At 47.4% G+C, this 20596-nt stretch overlaps 3 protein-coding genes across 4 annotated transcripts; 1 reads left to right on the forward strand and 2 right to left on the reverse strand.

Moving 5' to 3' along the window:
• Positions 1–609: 609 nt before the first annotated feature.
• Positions 610–4699, reverse strand: twnk (twinkle mtDNA helicase). 2 transcript variants are annotated; one of them, XM_086138333.1, is made up of 7 exons: positions 4600–4699; positions 3408–4023; positions 2399–3101; positions 1917–2265; positions 1690–1831; positions 1061–1382; positions 610–752 (listed from the first exon to the last, which is right to left on the reverse strand). In XM_086138333.1, the coding sequence occupies exons 2-6, from the start codon at positions 4002–4004 to the stop codon at positions 1065–1067; spliced, it is 2109 nt and encodes a 702-aa protein (XP_085994459.1). In that variant the 5' UTR covers positions 4005–4023; positions 4600–4699; the 3' UTR covers positions 610–752; positions 1061–1064. The 2 variants fall into 2 exon arrangements, with proteins under 2 accessions (XP_085994459.1, XP_085994458.1); XM_086138332.1 differs by lacking the exon at positions 610–752 and having other exon boundaries at positions 952–1382.
• Positions 4700–5656: 957 nt separating this feature from the next.
• On the forward strand, positions 5657–6537 carry mrpl43 (mitochondrial ribosomal protein L43). The gene is made up of 3 exons (XM_086139175.1): positions 5657–5925; positions 5991–6097; positions 6289–6537. The coding sequence occupies exons 1-3, from the start codon at positions 5795–5797 to the stop codon at positions 6489–6491; spliced, it is 441 nt and encodes a 146-aa protein (XP_085995301.1). The 5' UTR covers positions 5657–5794; the 3' UTR covers positions 6492–6537.
• An 881-nt stretch (positions 6538–7418) lies between these two features.
• Positions 7419–19359, reverse strand: sema4gb (sema domain, immunoglobulin domain (Ig), transmembrane domain (TM) and short cytoplasmic domain, (semaphorin) 4Gb). Its single transcript, XM_086139174.1, has 15 exons — positions 19241–19359; positions 17863–18026; positions 13019–13167; positions 12387–12449; positions 12196–12294; positions 12012–12105; positions 11767–11880; positions 11523–11677; positions 10934–11109; positions 10395–10533; positions 10093–10315; positions 9806–9921; positions 9560–9714; positions 9153–9214; positions 7419–9075 (listed from the first exon to the last, which is right to left on the reverse strand). Exons 2-15 carry the CDS (start codon positions 18005–18007, stop codon positions 8120–8122), a joined length of 2646 nt encoding a protein of 881 aa, XP_085995300.1. The 5' UTR covers positions 18008–18026; positions 19241–19359; the 3' UTR covers positions 7419–8119.
• Positions 19360–20596: the final 1237 nt, after the last annotated feature.

The raw sequence follows: 20596 nt of genomic DNA on the forward strand, positions 1-20596 counted from the left end.
GGCAATGAAAGGCAATGAAAAATGTTACAGTACATGTACGACATCAAAGTACCCACAATCAAGTTTTATTTGAGCTGCTGCTTTTATTTTGAACGCCTTGCTGCAAATGTATTCCTGTGCCCGAGAAGAGCTTTGGACTTCCAGGCTGTTTCCGGACCAAACCTGTTCTTTGCTCCGCATTCTAATTATGCCATAAGGAGGTCACGCATGGTGGACTTCCTCGGCGCAGACTTGTTTGTGCAGCACACAAACAAAGAGAATGTGTTATTCTCAACCTAGCCTTACATTGCATGTCAAAAACCCACGTTTCTTGCAAATCACAAGACATGGCTGGCACACCCTGCATGTGTTGAGGTGACCTACATTTTTCCATGCCCGACATGACCTCCTATTGCTTAGTGGGTGTGGTGCTCCAGCTAAATGACAGGCAAATATGCCTGTGCAGTTAATAAAGCCACTTACAGACGCCCCCCCTCTCCCTCCCCCGCCTCCCGGGCCAGTCGGCTCCAGACGCTCAAGTGAGCTTGCGGCATTCCAAAGCGTGTCGGATGTACATAATAGCTGCACTAGAATTAGTCAACAACTCTGCAGCTCATTTCACCCCCAAAATGGGCCCTGCTGGGTAACCCGAGAGCACATTGCCCTAAATGTGGACCAAGTTGACCTTACCCCGTCCACTTGCCTCACATACATTCATTCCAGCTGATGCCGTTTAAAGACTGCAGTTTACATCTCGGCGATCTTATCGGTTCCTGTGGAGGAAGCCAGGATTTGAAATGGGCGTCAGCTGATGTCAAGCGAGGCATACATGACTTTATCACATTTTCAAATCAGTCCAGCCCCCGCAGCTCGAGGCCGACATGTGGGTTTCATGCATCTGCGAATCAAGGATTGGTGCGCGGAACTTCAGACTACTCAAATTCTAATTTTCAGACCTCGTCAAGACAATCGCAAGATGAAACATTTTATTAAAAATATGTGCAGGTGTGTCAAGTGTATAAATTGTCACAGTAGTAGTCACATGATCGGGTTGGCATATTGTAACGAAGTACGTAGTCACCTATTCATTCACTCGCCGTTGCAGCACGTGTTGACTTTGCCGCTTTACTTTGCTGTTTTTCCGCCTTCCCCCGTTTGGCGGTGTCCTTCTTGGAGGGAGCCTCATCGCCCTCGTCTTCCTCGGGCTTGATGGTGACCTTCCTCAACTTGTGTTTGCCCTTGACGGGCGTCGAGAAGGTGAGCGAGGCTTTGATAAAGTCCAGCGGGAAGACCCCCACGTCGCCGTCAAAGCGATTCTTGGTCACCTGCAGCGAGCGGCGGCCTGGGCACGTCACCAGCTTCTTCTCCTGCAGGATGAGCACGTTGTCCGCCTCTTGGCTGGCCTGTCGGGTCACAAAAATGATCGCGGTGACATGAAGTGAAGTGAGTTTTGCGTCGGGTTTTATTCATGTGTTGTTTTTCTTTTTTGTAGAATCAACAGTTGTCAATTTCTCAAATTCACATTCACAGACCAACAAACTTAATTTTCCTGTGAAGAAGTGATTTTCCTCTTTTCTCCATGCATATCATCTCTAAAGCGACAGCCTAGCAGGTGCAATGATTGCTATTTTTGTATTTTGTTCCTGCTATTAGCTGTCTCTGTCTATCACTCAATGGGAAAAACGAAGACAAAAAAAAGCCAGCTCGGACCTTTGCCGAGCCAAATATGGAGGCCGTCTGCAGTTCCCGGTCGTCGTCCTCCTTCCTCGGGTGAATGATGAGCGTCACGTGGCAGCTGGAGTTGGTGGCGAATTTCCTGAACGCGCTGATGATGTGGTCCTGGACGGCAAACCTGGAAGTTTTAAGCGCAGAAATAACCTCGGGTGATGAGCCGCCTGCCGTTTCAGCCCCTGAAGCTTGCGGAAACGCTCACGCACTTGTCAACCGAAAGGTTTTCCTGTCCCATCATGAACTGCAGGTTGTCGATGACCACGTGGTTGATGTCGTAGAGGTAGACGGCGTGCTGCATGGTGTCCAGAACCGCCTTGATATTCTGCTGCCCATGGAAGGTCATGAAATAAAGCGGCAGCTCCTCAAACTTGTCCGCCCAGAAGTCGTACTGCTCCAGGTTATCCTCCAGCCGCTGCACGGCGAACTGCGTCAACATGATCTTGGCCAGACGCACGTTGTTGATCTCAAAGCTGCCCCAAAGTGTGTTGACGCCCTGCATGCAGAGATCGAGGGCCAGCTCGCTGATGAAGGTGGTCTTCCCGCTTCCCGTGGGACCTGCACAACGTCGAGACACAACACAGAATGCATCTTAATGGGCATGTGAGAGGATGGCGAAGGGGCTAATTCACACACCTTCTGTCAGCCATTCCTGTCATTTTCTCTCACACACAATGGATCAATTGTTCACCTGTAAAAACCGTGAGCTCTCCCTTGCGGTGTCCCTTTAGGATCCTGTTGAGCTCAGGAAAACGTGCCCATTTGACACCAGCCACTTGCTCGGTGTTCACCATCTCCCCATACACGTCGTCGCGGAGCTGCTTGAAGGACACGATGGACTTGTGCGCGGCAGGGATCGCGCTCGCCATGATGCGGCTTAGGTTCTTTCCCTGTGCCAGGGCCTCCCCGGGACAGGGCCGGAACTCACCAGGCCGCACCAGCCAGCAGCGGCGCAGGCCCAGCTTGCGTGAGAAGATCTTTGAAGCTTCCCAGGAGCGCACGTCGCCGCCCAGCCACAGCGTGACGCGCTTGAACTGCTCCAGGTAAGGGAGCAGGGCGGGTGGCAGGCAGCCCACACCCCGCGGGAGGGCAACGCTGGCTAATCCCGTAGCCTGGCTCACAGCCAGCGTGTCCAGCTCGTGTCCTGTGAGGACCACATTGGCGTCCATGCGGCTCAGCAAAGGGAGGCCAAACAGGTTGTTGTAGGAGGTGCACTTGGGGACTGTCGCCTCGTTATAACGGATGGCGCCGTCGGCCGCGCTTTGCGCCGAGAGGAGCTTCAGCCCTTTTAAGGAGCAATCGGGACCACCCAGCCAGGGGAAAACCAGACTCTTGGTGGGCCTGAAGAGCCTGACACCAAACCTCTTCATTGTTGCATTGGAAATCTTTGTGATCTACCAAAACATAAATAAAAGAGCAAAACACGTCAAATCTGATTACACAGGTGAATTTTCTTTTTAAATCAGAGATGCAAGAAATGAAATATTAAAATAGGCATCAAAGATATGTTGAAGAACAAATGAATTTATCTCTCATTTTAATTTGCTGATGACTAGTGTTTTTATTGCCAGAAAAATAACTCGATAATAATATCATTTCATCTATAATTGAAGGGAGAAAAAAAATCAATTGAGACTACAAATGTGATTTTATGATGAAAGGGGGAGATTTTATTGTAAGGTAATGTTGACCATCCGTACCTGGAACATGGTTTTGATGAGTGTCACCTCATCCTCGGTCAGATCCGTGAAGGGCACCGAAGCGGACCAGATGCTCCTCACCTCCCTGGCATCCCTCTCGCTTTGCTCCAGCTCCTCGCTCTCCGGGTAGCCCAAGAGCACTTCCGGGCTGAGGAAATCTCTCTCCTCCGCCTGCATCACCTCCAAGCAGTCCTGGAGGTCCTCCCAGCTCCCTTCCACCTGTGTGTCCATGCACATGAACTGCCCGGTGGTCTTGTCCACAAACAGAGAGAAACGTTCAGCCCTGGAGGCGGCGGCCACAAAGATGCTGGGCACGTGCAGGCAGCTGAAGCCATCGTGGAAATGGACGTCCTTGGACCGTAGGTACTGTTTGATATCTGCGACTGTGACGGTGCTCACTGGGAAGTCCACTGTGAATTTGGCATCTTTTTTGTACGTCCTGGACAAGAAGGAGCCAGTGTCCTGTATTGCGAAAGCCCACAAAGCCCCAGGACCTCTGCTATGAATCAGGAAATGAAGGGATGAAAAATGTCTTGGGGAGGGAAACTTCGGGGTCCCCACCTGAGAGAGACCCCTCAGAACCAATCTCCTCCACATCGGACAAAGTGGATTGATCCTGCAAAACACACCAAGAGTCAATAACCGTCACAGGAAGAAAGTGTAATATTTCTGGAACGTATCCTTCATAATTCATTTGATTTCAACTCTATACACTCTTTTTAGCTTTGGTCATTGATACACATATAAGATTACTTTGGCGCCATCTAGTGAAATCCTGGTATGGTAGATATGTAAAAACTCTCAATTCATTTGAAAATATTGATATGGAAAGTCCGGAATACTGAAAAATGGGTAAATTAGGTAAATGTAAGAAATAGTTTCCAAAATGTCTCGAATGAAATGAACGGTTTGTCAGATGAAAAAGAAGAGGAACTTTATTTGTTTGATTCTAAATGTCTAATTCACTGCAAAGCCTTTGTGTATAATTCATTTCAAAGCCTTTGTGTGTGTGGAAAATGTGGATTACTGGGAAAACTCAGAATTTGAGGCTGTGAAAACACAAGCCGCCTGAATTTGAATTATTTGAACGCATGAAAAATGTGGAATTAGAAAAAGTGGGTAGGAATAAAACGTGTGAATTGTGCTACTTAACAATTAACTCCACTTTAGTGTCAGAAATTGAGCATCTTACCCTTTCAGACGCCTGTATACGTCCTCATCTTGTCCTTCATGCGTGTGCGTGAACCCGGGCTTTTCGGTTCCTCTCCAAAAGATGTCCGTGTGATATGGGCATAAAAATATAAAGGCACAAAATTTAAGATTTCAGCCAGTCACAGGGATTTATATTTATATAAAAAATGCATAAAAACAAACTAACACCTTCAGAAAAATAAAAGTGATGCTGCATGATCCCTAAACCTGTTAAAACGTCTTAAACCACGAAAGCTATACCCTTTTTAGCGACGGTTTCACCCGGAAATATAAAATTGACGTACCATACAAGGACCGTTACGAGTCCGTACAAAACGTGCACCAAACGATATAAAACAATATTTTTAATTCAACAGTTTAGATATCCAATAGCACTACATCGGCATTATAAAATAAAATTCCGATAGTAATATTTTTAAATGAAATCTTACTGGTGGCACGTGCTCACTAAAGTCTTTAAAAATACATTAAGCGTGAAAATATGTGTGACTGCGTAAGAGTCGTTTTACACGGAGTGATGTAATTGACGGACCAAAACAATTAAACTGTATACGTCGATTGCATTAAATCGCGTTTAACAAAAAACACATTAAAATAATGTTATTCGTCCCTGGAAGACGTGTAAGAGAAACTCCCACCTGTAGCAAACAGCTTGTCCATTTTTCCATGATCCAGTCGACATAAGGGCGCTAACATATGAAATGCCTTCCATTAATACTTAAAAATATAATAAACAATGAGCCATATCAGTGTTTTAATTCACCTTTTTGACAAGCACAAATACAAACTCCTTTAAGTATGAAAAACCTTTCTCATTTGAAATTGTTTCTGCCGAAAAATAGATGATTAACGAACCTTGTGTGGCCCAAAATAAGTCCGTTTGAAACGCGCACTGACAAAGAAATGACATTTTAAATTCTGTTTTTTAGCAATTTAGGTCATACGACCATCTAAAATATAATGCCATCTTACATTTTATAAATGAATATAATGAGATGGATCTTATGGGTTGGCTGTTACAAGATGCGTCTTGTTTGTTTCACCCGGAGTTAAAAGATTGACGCACTGCTCCTGGCGTCCTCTCCCAATGTTACCTGTCTTCGATTTATTTAAATTCCTCTCATCGAGTTGTTTTCCATTTTTTCTGGGGTTTTTTAGCCACAAAATAGATTAGAATGACATCCAGGGGGACGCCGAGTCGCTTCCTGAAGAGCGTCCTCCAAAACGGCGTGGGACGTTATGTGTGCCAGCTTAAGCGGATCTCCATCATTTTCTCCAAAAAGGGCCACAGCTCGCTAGGTGTCAGGTAACAACAACAACAAGATTGTATACAAAACAGATGGTCGTAACACCATAATTGTTTTTAAACAGAGATTTTATCGAAGATGGAGTGGTGGATTACGCCAAACAGAACCCTGGTACCGTTGTGTATGTGTCCCCGGAGTCGTGCAGCAAACCCAAAATAGTGGCCGAATACTGTGAGTAGACGTGCTTATGAATATTTAACATTTTTTGGGAGGTGGCTAAATTACTCACGCTGTGTTTCAGTCGAAATATAGATACTTGAATGTCATTGTGATTGATGGATTACGTAGACGTTTGTTTGCCCGGACTGATTTATTCTTTTGGGCTGAGTGGTGTTTTACTTTGATGTTATCCCACCCTACAGTAAACGGCAACGTGAGGGAAGAGATTGTGGCGAGCAAAACATCCTCACAGGTGTCTGAGGTTCTAGCCAGGCTGACCAGTCAGTCGGGCCTGGACGTGATCCGCCTTCGCAAGCCCTTCCACACGGACAACCCCAGCATCCAGGGCCTGTGGCATCCCTTCACCAACCGTCCCCTCACCCCTCGGAATGATGACAAAGTGTGACATTCTGGAATTGCTTATATTAAATAATAAGTTTTTGTGTACAGTATTTTCCCCCTGTGATCGCTTGGATGCCCTTCTGTGTCGCATATTTATTTGTGGTCTAAATGTTTGTTGTGCAAACACTGGCGGTTCAATGTCAGAGTGTTTGAACAGCTTGTCAAAGTGAAGGCCTGAGCCATCATCATCTACACTGATGCCACTCTGAAAATATTTTACCGGCCTTCAACAACTTTATTTGTTTGAATCATGCAATATATTTTGCTGGGGAAAAAGATCTTTTACGGCTACTTGTGACTGACATGTCTCACAATGGCGGCTCAGATCCAATCCAATAATAATAATAATAAAGACGACTTTAGAATGACAGCGTCAGAGAGGTACAGTATTCATTTAAAAATATTTATTAATGTGCTTGTAGTATCGATTGTATGACAAAGCTTCAAGGCTCTTTCCCATAATTTCAAATTCCTCCAAGGTGCCCTATAAAGATGATTTAGTTTTCAATTTAAGCCATTGGGAGGTCATTGCACAGCTGGAGCCCCACTGCTGGACATATGGCATGGCTCAAAATAAAGATGCTGTTGCTTAGCCACGCCACAGCACTCCGTCATTCAACGAGGCCTCGGGGGGTCCGTTCCCAGCTGCAAATTTGGATTGTGGCCCTCCAGCTTGTTTTTAAAACCCACACTAAGTGAACAAAAAATATTTGGCTTACTGACATCGCAGTACCTGCAAAATGAAAGTGCCGTTAAATAAACAGGAGCCCTGTCCTGGAAAAATCTGAATTAGCATCAACATTTTCAGTCTCATTTGACAAAATTCAAAAATATTTTTCAGGTTTGCTGCAGGTGATGTGTATATATAAACAAGCTATGAAACTGCTTTTTCTCTCAGTATTTTGTAGAAATTCATACAAATGTCTTTTTTTTCCCAAAACATTTATTTTAAACATGAAACTTAATAAATTAACATTTTAAACATTCAAGAATTTACCATCCTAAAATGAGCCATCAAACTTCCTGGCTTTCTGCTGGTCCTCATATGTAAAGTCAATTCCACTTGCTCCAGCTCTGTCACAGTCTTTTGTCATGTTGAGCTGCACAGATGAGGCAGGAAACGTCGGCAAAGCATTTGCAGGCGGGAAGCACATGACTCAGATGGAAAGTTCTCAACAAAATGAATGCTTTTGCAAAAGGGATGGCCACCACGTCTTCGGCGATTTCGGGGGGGGGACAATGTGAAAATGATTCTGCTCAGTTTCTTAGCGGGAATCAAATTAAATAGTCGCTGAAAGGGTTGAAGAAATCCCACATTTGGCAAAACTGTTTTTTGTAAACTAGTTCCACTCTGTAACCATGTTGTTAGTGTAAGCAGTGCACATCAACGGGGACACGCTTTGAACTATGGAAGCTGCTGAAAAGAGTTATCCTGACCTGCTCAAATGACTCTCTCTGGCAATCTTTTTTTCAATATCCAGAAAAAATATTGATTGAAGCAGCACGCTAACCAGGTTGTTAGCATGTGTGATATCAAAGAATCCCGGGTTCAAGTCTAGGTGGAGCTTACCTGTACGGAGTTTGCATGGATTATTATAATTTTTATTTTTATTTTTTAATACTTTAGTCCTCTTAGATGGAGCTCTCGTGTGGCTGGAGGTCCAGCTGTGTGTGTTTCCTCTGTTCCAGGATGCGGTTGAGCTCCTCGGTAAAGGAGTGGTAAAGCGGCGAAGCCCCGTCGTGGTCCACCTGCCGCAGGAGCACATAGCTATTGCCATTCATCTTGCGCAGGACGCTGGGCAGCGTGGCTGACATTCCGTTGGCGTAGTCGGCGTCGGGCAGCGGTGGGGGCATGGGGAGCGGAGGGGCGGCCGGAGGGGTGCCGGTCGTCGGCGAACCCTCGCCGGGAACGATCTGCAGGAAGTCTCCGAAAGCGGGCACCGAGATGGAGCGGCGACCTTGACGTCCGTTGGAGATGGTTTGAAGCTCCACGTGGGAGCTCCCTTTCCTCTCCGAGGAGCCCAGGATGTGCAGACCGTGCTGCTGGGAGAACTTTCGGCTGCGAGAAACCCGCCTGGTGCAGAAGCTCACGTAAAGCAAGACCACGGACAACACCAGGCACAGCCCGCCCAGGACGGCCACCAAGCAGATGTACACGGCCTCCATGTGCCGGTAGGCGTGGAGTTGCGGCCCGGCGGGCAGCGGGGCAGCGAGCGACGGGGAGGCCCGCCCAACCGTGGACAGGTCAATCGCCGCTGTCGTGCCGGGTAGCGTGGACGGATCAATCGCCGCCGCCGTCGTCGTCTCCTCCGCCGCAAAGTAGGAATCTGTGTGCACCCTTACCGTGTACAAGTAAACCAGGACGGAGACGGAGTTCTCCACTGCGAAGCAGCGGTACGAGCCGCTCTGTCTGCCCCGAGCCCCGATAATGAGGAGGCCGTCCGTGCCCACCCGATAACCCGAATCGACGCCGTAACCACGCAGTTCTCTGCCGTCCAATGTCCAACGTGGCATCGCCAGGTTGGAGCGCAGTTCGCACTGGAGGAGCACGTCATCTCCTGCCATCACCGAGCGCCTCCGGTGGACCACTGCAGAGCCCGGGAGATAAGACAGCATAAGAATCTGTTTCAAGAGTCAGTAAAAAAAAACGTGAATGAACACATACCGTTTCCTGAATTCTCCTTACAGCCACTGGTGCCTCTCTGGATGTCCTGGGTGAGGTTCGACCTGGAATGAGACGATATCATCACCAAATCTTCTGTTTTTGGAAATCACCATAAAATGGCTGCTTCAAACCAAAAATGGCAGATTTCCTGTGTTTTCTGGCACGGCTTTTTGAGAATTTTTGTGGGTCGACTCATGATGGACATTGTGAAGTCAAACAGGCTCAGAACAAGTGAACGAACACCTGTGGAAAGTGACCCTAAAATGGCCAATTCTCATCAAAATGGCAGACTTGCCGTGTTTTTCCAGGGATGCCTTTTTGAGCCTTTTTTTGGTGTGTCTACTCATGACACAAATCCCTACCAAATTTCCCGTTGCTCAGTGAAACTATAGCATAAAGGGTCTCACCTCTGCGCTCGCGACCACACCTCCACGCACTTCCGGCCATCCCAGCCACAGAAGGGGTCCCTGGCGAAGACGCAATCATAACAGGAAGCGTACCTCCGACAAGCCGACATGGGCATCTGCACCACCCCCGAGTGAGAGCCCACGTAGACATGACGCTGCGAGACAAAACGGGGGCATGCTGCGAATACGTTCACGGCATCATGTCGGTATTCCGACGTGGGGGAAAAACTAAGTGGCGAGGCTCACCAGGGCTGGAGCGAGGACCATGCTCTCGATGGGCTGGCCTTGATCGAACAGCTGCAACTCCTCCATGATATGCATTTCGCCCCCAATGTCCACCGCTCTGTGCAGCCAGCCGTCATCTAGAATACAGACACAACCGCGTCTAAAGTACCATATTTTTTCGAACTATAACCTGCTCTGGAGTAAGGATCATCAGTCAAGGGGTTATATACCAAAAACAGAGCTCGGAAGTGTTAGAAGCCCAAATCCGTCCAGAACTACATCCAAGTTGCACCCAAACATTCGCTCACCCGTTCCCAGGAAGAGGATGGTGTAGATGTTTCCGTCCAGCGCCGGCTGTTGGTGCGCGGCGATGCGGACGTAGTTGACACTCCTCTTGAACATGAGCGGCCGCGCCCCGACCGGGCGCACCTGGATGGCCATGAGTGGGTGCCTCCGCGCAAATGTCAGCACGCTGTCCGGGAGGTCTCGCGACGAGTTGATGCCCCGAGATCGGTGCTCGTCGGTGATGCACTGAAGACGGGGGGGGAGGACTACTGAGGTCTCCTCTTTGCATGTGTGAGGATTCGGGCGGTTTTGAGTGTTAACTTACAGACCCGGGTCTTGGCTCGGGGACCTTGCCTGTGTACTCTCTCCACTTGGAGTCCTGCACCTCCATGTAGGGCCCGTCGAAGGCCTTCTGCACGTCTGAGAAGGCATACCGGCAGATGGCCGACGCTTTGATGTTCTTCCTGACAGGCAACAGAAAAGTAGAGATCTGACACATTTGAAACAGGATATTGATCAATTGTTCGCTATTTTACATAATTTTTTTAAAAGTTTGATTGCTCTGCCGGCTCTTTATTTTGGGTGTAATTCCACTGTCATCCTGTCACAATACACTATTATGTTTGACACTAGCGCAGTCTAGTTTTTGCTTGAGATCACTGAATGTGAATTACTGTTTAATCCTGCTTTTTACACCTACAGAAAGCAACGAGTGTTGGTTCATTGTGCATTATTGTATGATCACATGTAGCAGGTACATATATAATTGCAGTATCCGTACTAACATCAATAAGCACAAGCTGTCTGATGCTTGTTTGAAGTTTTTTTTTTTTTTTAACCAGAGAGTTGAACATTATCTCTCACCATTCCAGGCCGAAGACGCCGTACAAGAAGCTGGTCTGCGCGTCGCTGCCGTGCATGACAAAGACACCACGCAGGACGTTGAGGTACAGCTCGTACTCGGGCACAAAACACACCAGCCGGGCCTTGAGGAAAGAGCTCCACTTCCTCTGCAGGGTTCTCTGACCACCCCAGTCCGTCTGCAGACAGAGAGGACACATGGCTTGGACCTGTCTCCATTTTGCTGGTGTGGCTTAGCAACAATCGCTAATAGTTTGTGTGTGGTACGCTGTGGTAAGTTGAAATCAAATAAATTTTGAAAAGTATTATTTTGTTTAAAAAAAATCATCAGTATTTGAATAAAAATCAAATCAAACACATGTCACTTAAGTGCACCTAAAACAATAATAACAACCACAAAATAATAAAAATTATGTCGCGTAAGTGTACAATAACTTTGTTGGCGAGCATGTTATGCGGTAAACGGGACAACATGTGACTGTGACTCCCGCACCAACCAACATAACAAACAGGAAGTGGAGCTCGCCGTCTGGGCCGAAGACACTGATTGCACTTGAAATGTGGCAAGCTGGCTGAGGGCGGGCGTTCCGACCTTGCAAACCCGCGCCACCCTGGACACCTTTGTCCGGCTGGGGTACGCCATCTGCTCCTGGCTCCTCTCCGTGAAGAAGAAGTAGATCTTGTCGTCGTCGCCGACGGAGCTGTTGACGCTCTCCCGCAGCAGGGCCGAGCCCACAAAATCCGCCTCTGGAAGCCGAACGGAAAGTCAGGGGTGAGCAGATGGGGGGGGGGATCTGGACAGGACGGGGTGACCCCGCGGAGTGCGACGCGCTCACCCAGAAGCCAGCGGGTGGGCGCTTCCTCCGTCCTAAGCGTGGGGAAGGGGAAGTTGCGGCGCACGTCCGGAGAGCTGCGGAACTCATATTGGGAAGCCGTGAACATCTCACCATCTGATCGAGAGGAGGCACAACAACGGTTTTTGACCGGGGTTTCGCTTCTGTCTGAAAATTGCAGGACCACACATTGGCCACTCGGTGTTCATATTTGGACGCATTTTGCATCTAAAAACCAGGACGCGTACCTGCAAGCAGGCCCGTGTACCCCTTGGCGGGGTCATACGGACACCTGTCTCTGCCGTCCTCGAAGCTCGCCGGCAAGCCGAAGCGTTCGGAATCCTCGCGGGGGAGAAGACACGAGACGTTGCCCGTCAGCATCCCAGTACTTTTGGCAACATGGGAACTCGGCGTAGTAGCGGCTGCACTTACGACGTACGCGCAGAGAGGCCTGAAGGCGTTGGTGCCGCACGCGTACAAGTGAGTCTCGTTGTAGCGCTGCAGGAAGCGGATGTGATTGAAACACTCGGTCTGCTCACACGCACACACAAACATAAGCACAAGACGTCAGCGTTGGAGAAGTCATCTCGTAGCGAGGCGAGTTGGGAGTACGCGGGATGCACCTTGTTGTCCCGGCCTTTGTTCAGGCACTGCTTCTTCTGCTCGGGGGACACGTCCCAGTCAATCTGGCAACAGTCAGAGAATTAACGACGGTCCACACACCCAATACAAAAACAGCCCTGGTGTTCGGAGTGGCGGAGATGCTAGCAACGAGTTGCCCAACATTCGAATAATAAATCAAAATATACTGTATATAGTATTAGGGCAGCCCGGTCCAGTGGTTAGCGCGTCGACCTCACAGTGCATGTTCTCCTCGGACCTGTGTGGATTTTCTCCGGGTATTCTGGTTTCCTCCCACATTCCAAAAACATGCATGGCAGGCTGATTGAAGACTCTAAATTGTCTGTGGGTGCGAGTGTGAGCGTGGATCGTTGTTCGTCTCTGGATGGATGGATATCTAGTATTTGATATTTCAGTGACAAAAAGCCGCCACTCGTTCTGCTCAAGCGTGCCGCATTTCATCCCCGCAGCCGTAAAATCAAAACGGACACAATTGGATTTGCTCAATCTGCTTGAGGCTAAAATTAGTCTGTCCTCCTTTAGGATGCAAAGTTGGGAAGAAAAAGTGAGTGTGGATGTGTGGGCGGTGGGGGAGGGGAGGAAATTGAGTGTGTGTGTTCGGTTTGGTACTCACTGGGGGACGAGCGGGTGTGGCGATGTCAGACGCGTTGAGCGCGTAGAGCGCTCCTCTCCCCCCCACGTACAGAATCCCCGCCGGCTCCTCCAGCAGGAGGGTGCTGCAGTTGCGCGCCGAGCCGCCGAAGCGAGCGTTGCCCAGCAGGCCTGCAAACATCCAGAGGGGAGTGAGGGGGGTCTTACTGTCGTGGTGGTATAATTGGATTGCAGCCTGTTTAGGCTCTAAGTGAAATCCATTCCGCCTCTGTTGTTTCATAGGCAAAAATAAACAACGCCAAAGCAAGGCTTGAAACCTTATTTCAATCCCTAACCTTGTCTTGAAGTTCCGGTTTAAGGACCTAATTCGGAACCCGAACTCTGGCTGGAATTATCCATTTGATGACATCACCCAAATTTGAACCCGTGATTTGGAAACCGTAACCCAGGTTTGAAACCCTAATTTGAAAGTTTTGGTTCATGCGATGGCTCGTTTTTTGTTTTTTTTGCATTCCGTGTCGGCTCAATGTTTCTGGTGATCAATCGGGCTGATGCTTTCGTGTCTTTTTTTTTTTTGGAAGCACGACCTCCTAACAAAATATGATCACACACCCACACGCTAACAATGAAGAGGGCAAAGCTCCAAGCGCTGATGTGACTTGGCAGTATTGGGGCAGCCGTCCTACTCAATGCCCTAAAATGTCGCCTGAGCCATCTTGCCCCCATTCTCAATGGCCTGAACACCCCCCCCCCCCCCCCACCGACCCCCCGCAAGTCACAATAACAACACCCTAAGCACCTTCGCGAAGCTACAAGACGACAAAACAAAACTTGCTAAAAAATAAAATAAAATCTCCGTGATTGACCGAGAGGGATGACGACTTGGTTGCGTAATGGAGGTGAATCACATGACCACACGGCGTCTTCGGCGAAGTCCGCCCCCCCGTCACAACCGCTCGGTCACGTCCCTTCCAACCTCATGATATCAATCACGTTGTGCACAAGGCAAAAAATAATAATAATCTTGATTTCATGATTTTTAAAACAGTTTGCAGATGTTTGAATCACACGCATGTGGTATGTTGACAAAAAAAAAGCCAAAGGTCAAAAAAAATTCTAGACATATTTTGAAGCATTTTATTGCCATGGTGAAAGGTCAAGCTAACGTTATTTAAAAGTGTTTCGTGTTAGTTTTAGTTTTAATACTGGGAGCACATTTTTAAGTAAACTAAAATTCTTCTAACAACTGACCTTCCTTCTGTCGATGTACAGCAATACAGAAATAAATACATTTAAAATCGTCCGCAAAAACCTCCTCGGCTGATTGACGAGGACCGAAACAAACGCATTTTCAGAAATAAACAAAAAGCTCAAGATTCACTTAGTTGATTTAATTCACACTTGCTGACTCATTCAACTTGACCTGCTGACATTAAAAACCTCAATTTCCATCATGCATCCCTTGAAAGTCCAAAAGCAGGACGAAGAAACCCTCCTCAGACGCAAAAGGTGACGAGAAGCCCGCAACAAGACACACTACGTCCCGAACGCTGCGGGCGGGAGAAGAAACGCGGCGCACGAGCGAAGCGACGTCACTCTCCCCGCGGCTATGTTGACACACAGTTATGCAAACGCGGCAGCAGCGGCTCAAGGCAGCGCGCGTGAGTCATGCCGAAGCGTGGATCTGCTATCAAAAACAAAAAAAGGGAGAAAATAGGGACCAAGTGATGCAACAATCCTGACAGGGGAGAGCGTCCCAGAGGCCCCCGCCGAGGCATGATGGCGACTTTGGTCGTGTTTACTCAGGATCTGGACGCAAAATAAGTGATTTCGACGAGAAGCTGCACCAAACCTTTGTGTGTTTTTATGTCGCCCGTGTGACAGTCTGACAGTTGAGCCGTCACAGGTGGCGGCTTGGCCGCGTGCTCGGGCAACGAGCTAGCCGCCATGTGGGGTCTGGATGATACTAAAGCCCGCGCGCGAGTGCGTGCGTGACCTCCTGCGTGACTCGCGGCCAGTCATTTGACTGGCAAGAGAGCATGCGGCACACAAGAAGCGACGGTGGGGACAAACGCCGCAAGCGCAGCCAGACTGAATCTCTTCCCGGGACGATTGTCACTCATTTTTATCCAGTGGATGATGTAAGGGAAGACGACGCTCTTTATGTAACACTTAAGTCAACACAGGCTGTCCTGTGATGTATTCAACGCGCTCTCTCATTTCTTATCTTTCGTATTTTAGCTCGGCGACAGTGGCTCTCGCCATTTCTATGCAGTTTGTAAGAGCGCGGATGCCTCCCAGCAAACATGAAGTTTGGCAGGCGGCCATGTTGGTTTGGAGTGACTATTTTAGGGTCACGTTGATCATGTCAGGGGTCGTTTCATTTCTTTTTTTGTAAATGCAGCCCCTGAAGCCTGTTCCACGAAGCAACATCAAATTTGGAAGGAATATCTATTATGAGGAGGCCCACAAAAAATATCGAGAAGCACAGGAAATCCACCATTTTGCTTCAAAATGGCACTTACATTCATCCACTGAAAATCTTTTCAGCCTGGTCTGCCGACTGTCATCAATATTTCACCCACGCATTACTTCAGGTCTGCTAGCAGAGGCGAGAAGCAGGTCAGGTTTGTGCTTGATGACCTCGGCAAGGTGACGGGGGGGATTGTTGGGGAAATAACCACGTATGCGTTCAATTTGCGACTTGCTATGAAGTACGGAAGCGCACAAGCGACCGCATCAACATCTAAAGTTGCTGCCTGTCGACCGTACCATCCTACAAACGTTGCAATTTTCCTTATCGTATCATACATTATGGATACAACTGGATCAAATATTGATATCAGGGCTGTCTGCTTCATACGAATGTCATTTTCTTTGACATGTTGACACAAACGCACATTTTTTTATCGGGAATTATTGCATTTCTTCAATCCCCCCCCCACACACACAGATATCATGGCGTATCGCTGACATTATCGGTATCTATTCAAATGATTGATGTTGCGCATGCCTAAAAAAACGATGAAGTATTAATGTTACACTTTCCTAAAACGAAGACAAACTATTGACATGGCACTTTCCACATTGCAAAATTGTAGCTCTCCCACTACGCCATGACATCATGTGAGGTTTCGTCCCTCCCGTAATCCCAAAGTGGCTGCGTTTTCTCAATCAGCGCGCCTAACGATCACCCGGACAAGCTCGAAAGCCCGGACAGCCATTTCTTGGAGGCTTAAGGGCGGTCATTTTAAAGGATGGAAGATCTGGACGTTTGCCAAAGTCATCATCCACGAAGGCTAGTTAGCCGGCGTTCCTTTTTTTTTTTTTTTTACTACACTGGACACATTTTCATCGCCGCCTTACACAAGCCGGACGAGTTTGCCGCTCCCGTGACGAATGCGGTGGCGTGTCCATGCGTTCCCACTCAAGCAGGCCATCTGTCAAACATACTGTCTGTCTAATTCAGGCAGCGTGCCACGTCCGCCCACGCTGATGACCGCACAAATGAAGATGCGCATTAGAAATGTTTTCAGCGTGCGCGCCGAGTGACATGTGTCACCACCGGCGGAGCGAGGGGGTGGAACATATCGTGCGCATGGGACCAAGCGCACCCCTGCAGCACAAAAACAAAGCGCGCTCCCGTAAAAAGTGGGTCAAGGACGAGCTCTTAAAGTCGGCGGTGAGAGAGGGAGAGAGAGCCCACGATGGTGTCGAACACGAAAATCTGATGAAATGTTTTTTTGGGGGGACAGCACATCGGCGGCGGTTTAAGCTTATCAATTTCGATTAGAGTCGCAGTCGCCGTGACGGCGTCGTCCGCCAGCCGTCGGCATAACGAAAGGAACGCGCGGCCTGATGAAACCTTGCGATGTGATGCAAAACTTTGAGATCGGGCTCGTTTTGGTTGCTGTCAGAGGACAAATGCTGTATTTACGTTGCACAAAAAAAAGACAAAAAATCTTAAAAGAAACCGTTTTAATAATACTGTGTTATTCAATACGTAACATCTTTAATCTTTTCTTTTTAGTAAAGCTCAACTTTTTTTTAAGCAAAGTGCAACAGAGATACAGTATTTGTCTTCTTTTTCGGAAAGTCCAACAGCAAGTTTGTCTTCTTTTTAGGGTGAGCGCACCATTAATATCTTATATTCATTTTAGGAAAGTGCAACATCAATAGTTTGTCTTCTTTTTTGGAAACTAAAACATCAAGAGTTTGTCTTTTTTTTTCAGGAAAGTGAAACATCCCTACTTTGTCTTCATTTTAGGCATTCACAACACCAATAGTTTGTTTTCTTTGTGGGAAATGTAGCATCAATATTCTCTCTTTTTCGGAAACCCCAACATCAATAGTGTGTCTAATTTTTTTTTTTTTTTGGTTTTAGAATGCTCCCTCATGCTCCCTCGCTATTCTCGTGGCTCCGAATGTGAGGCTGCAATGGCTCTGGATGCCGCCCTGCTTGTTCTTGCCCTTCTCTAATAATACTCGTCCCCAGAGGATCACACCAGGGAGGGATGATGGGAAGGGGGGAGGGCGTCAGAGTTTCCCTTCCTCGCTGCAGCTCTGCCGCAGTGGTAAGGGAGGGAAAAAGGTGAGTCGGGGGGGGGGGGGGCGGATTGACGGCAGAGTGCGGAGAGCGGGGCAGAATACACCAATTCAGCAGTATGCGTTGCATGGACGCCGATCGTTAAATGTTTTGCCGAGCGGTGCGATGTAGGACAGGACTTGGGAGACCAGGCGCCACCCCCGGGCTAAAAACAAACAAACGTGCCAGTCGCTCAGCGCTGAGGCCAGCGAGCATGTGGCAGCAAATCAGGCCACAAGGTGCATGGCTGCACCCCCACCCCACCTCCACCCTTGCCTCACCCTTGAGGAAGACCGTCGTCCTGGGGGTGACGTCCACATCTGGGGAAGCGCTGAAGGGGAAGGCCCGCGGGTGGGACGCCGCCGCCAAGAGGAGAAGGAGTAGCTTCTGGAGTCCCATGTTGAAGAAACATGTCCAAGTTTGCATCTTGAAGGACTGTGTCCCACTTGCGGGAGGGGAGAGAAGAGACAATCAACTGTTAACGGACAGCAACGGCCCATGAGAGAACCCCTGAAACAATTCCGTTTTTTTTAAGAGTGTATAGACATAGCAAACCATGATAATGGCAATAATTCAATGACATCAACAAAAGCGTCCGGTGCAGAGAAGTGAAGGCGGTTGTTAAGGCGCGTTTTGGCTGCCGCTGCTCAACCCGTATTGTTTTGTGTTTTTTGTTATTGTAAAGTGTCCTTGGGTGTCTTGAAAGGCGCTTATAAATAAAATCTATTATTATTATTATTATTAAACTTCACACACCCCTCCCGGGACAGGAACATCCATTCACACAGGTGCCATCCTGCCTCTGATATTCGCTCCAAAGCTGTGAAATTGGCAAGTTGCTTTTTAAGCTACACTTCCATTGAAGCATCTGTAGAAATGCTATTGAACCAACATTATTACATAACAAGCTTTGTGTGTGTGTGTGTGTGTGTGTGGATTTTGAATGCATGAATCATCAACAAGCGCTCCAATGACACAAGTAATGTCCACTTCAAATCACATAATTGGAAGTTTGGACGTCACATATCAAGTGACGTTGATTGTAATTGGATTTTCCTGTTTGGTTGTTTTTCTTGAATGTATTTCATCATGTTTTTTTTTCATCAGTATTTATGAGTATCGTTGTTCTATTTGACGATTGGTATCGTCTGTTCATTCTTTAATTATTTTGTAACGTTTAGTTTTTCGCTTCAATAGACAGCAGCAAGATTAGCTGGTGTGTATTGCAAGAACTAATGGGGCTCCTATAAACAACAATCAAACTTATTGTGTTTTGAATGTCGGTGCTTGCATGTGTCCTCTTGGCTGTTTGACTGGGGGAAGAAAAAGAGGAGATTTTTGCATACGCAAACACAAATTCTCATGACTTCATTCTTCGCCTTTTACCTGTTTTTTATCAACACGAAAGTCTGTCTCTCAGAGACCACCCCACGCCTCGACGCAACAGCGAACTAATTAACACATAATTCACACAAAACGTGCGGGAGCTTGTTGTCGACCGAGTCCCACTGGACTAAAAAGTGGCTGCCAAGTGAGCAAAAAAATAGAAATAAAAACTTTTTGCAGCGGGCCACACACACAAACGCGCTGAATTCAGGTGAGGTGCTTGAACGTATTCGGGCATTTTCACGTGAAATAAGCATAAAGAAACGGACTCACCTGCTGTATGCACCTGTACGCGCAGATGCGGACAGAACAGCGAGCTCCCTCTGCAAGTCTACTCTCTACTTAGCTCAGCCGCGACATCGCTTCAACGATTGTGGCCCCTCCCACGCATGAACACCCCTTGGCCAGTGCCTACACGAACACACGCGCGCGCGCGCACACACACACGCACGCAGAAAAAACACTGTCCACGCGCGCGTGCTGTTTTCTATATTTATTGCGTCTTTAAAGTTTGTCTTTGTGATGGCATGTAATGTAATGATTGTCGGCAGGCAAGGTTTGCATTTTATGTGGCTTTTTATTATATACCATGTAAAACTCATAAAGATGGCATTTGGAGCTAACACGAAGCATTTTTAAACACAGAAACACAGACGTTGTTACTTTTGTTAAAGTGTTCATCGTGGTTTCGAATGGAAATATGTCCAACTAAACGGCCACATGAATTGAAAATATCCATACAGGGTGACACTTTTCATAGCGTGATGACCTTGAACTGCATTTCCCAGAATGCATCTCAGCTACGGACGCCGCCATGATCCCATGTGGTATGGAGAGTGATTTGTGCCAAAATTATTCACACCGCGACAACCGCGATATCCAATTTCACACTTCAATAATGCCCACGTTTGATGGAATTAAATAGAACTATTTCGTTTGCCGAGTGGTATTTGAAACCACATAATAAAAATTGGAGGAGGCTCAGTGTCTGTTAGTAGGTCTGTTAATTTTAAACGACCAACGGCATCGACTCGTTTCCGTTCAACGGAGAGAGCAACACTGTCCTCTTGCGGACAAAAAGGGATGGCCTTTCAACGCTGTGTATGCAGTACTGTACTGTACTATATCTGAGGCCTGTTTGAGTGGGGACCCCGAGACGCTATAACGTTTTTGTGCACGTGTCCGCTGATCTACAAACGGACACTCGGCACTCCACGCAGACAGATTTTGAATATTTACAAATGATGCGTCATGACAAATGCACACATAACAATCACATATATTTGTGGATCTGATGTGAACGCCACAAGCATGTTTGTGGTAAAAAAATAAAATACACGTGAAAATCGTGGATGTGAATATTTCCACACACATCTCTCGCCATACCTCTTATCCCCTCCACCCCCACAGGTGGATAAAACATGGCCACCAACATGCCATTGTTATCCTTTCGGGTAACTTTCCCACAGGACACAACATTAGGTACAGCATTTGTCTTTAATATTGAAATAAATCCCCTTATTTTTTAGTTTTATTTTAATATCCTATTAAATTATATTTTTAACTGAGCATAATTATTTATTTAGTATGTAGTTAACAGATTGTTAAATCAACATTTTTATTGATCAT

The sequence above is a fragment of the Hippocampus guttulatus genome, chromosome 19 (assembly GCF_054856545.1).
Source record: "Hippocampus guttulatus isolate MCC_2025c chromosome 19, RoL_Hgut_1.0, whole genome shotgun sequence".
Classification (NCBI taxonomy): domain Eukaryota; kingdom Metazoa; phylum Chordata; class Actinopteri; order Syngnathiformes; family Syngnathidae; genus Hippocampus; species Hippocampus guttulatus.

Excerpts from the sequence above, each read along its gene's own strand:
- sema4gb (XM_086139174.1), bottom strand. The coding sequence starts at position 18,007 with ATGCAAACTTGGACATGTTTCTTCAACATGGGACTCCAGAAGCTACTC. Across the intron at positions 12,106-12,195 it reads GGCCTCTCTGCGCGTACGTC|GATTCCGAACGCTTCGGCTT; the intron begins GTAAGTGCAGCC and ends CTCCCCCGCGAG. Across the intron at positions 11,678-11,766 it reads GCCCACCCGCTGGCTTCTGG|AGGCGGATTTTGTGGGCTCG; the intron begins GTGAGCGCGTCG and ends TTCGGCTTCCAG.
- twnk (XM_086138333.1), bottom strand. The coding sequence starts at position 4,004 with ATGTGGAGGAGATTGGTTCTGAGGGGTCTCTCTCAGGTGGGGACCCCG. Across the intron at positions 2,266-2,398 it reads AGAGCTCACGGTTTTTACAG|GTCCCACGGGAAGCGGGAAG; the intron begins GTGAACAATTGA and ends GACGTTGTGCAG. Across the intron at positions 1,383-1,689 it reads CCATATTTGGCTCGGCAAAG|GCCAGCCAAGAGGCGGACAA; the intron begins GTCCGAGCTGGC and ends GTGACCCGACAG.
- mrpl43 (XM_086139175.1), top strand. The coding sequence starts at position 5,795 with ATGACATCCAGGGGGACGCCGAGTCGCTTCCTGAAGAGCGTCCTCCAA. Across the intron at positions 5,926-5,990 it reads CACAGCTCGCTAGGTGTCAG|AGATTTTATCGAAGATGGAG; the intron begins GTAACAACAACA and ends GTTTTTAAACAG. Across the intron at positions 6,098-6,288 it reads CAAAATAGTGGCCGAATACT|TAAACGGCAACGTGAGGGAA; the intron begins GTGAGTAGACGT and ends CCCACCCTACAG.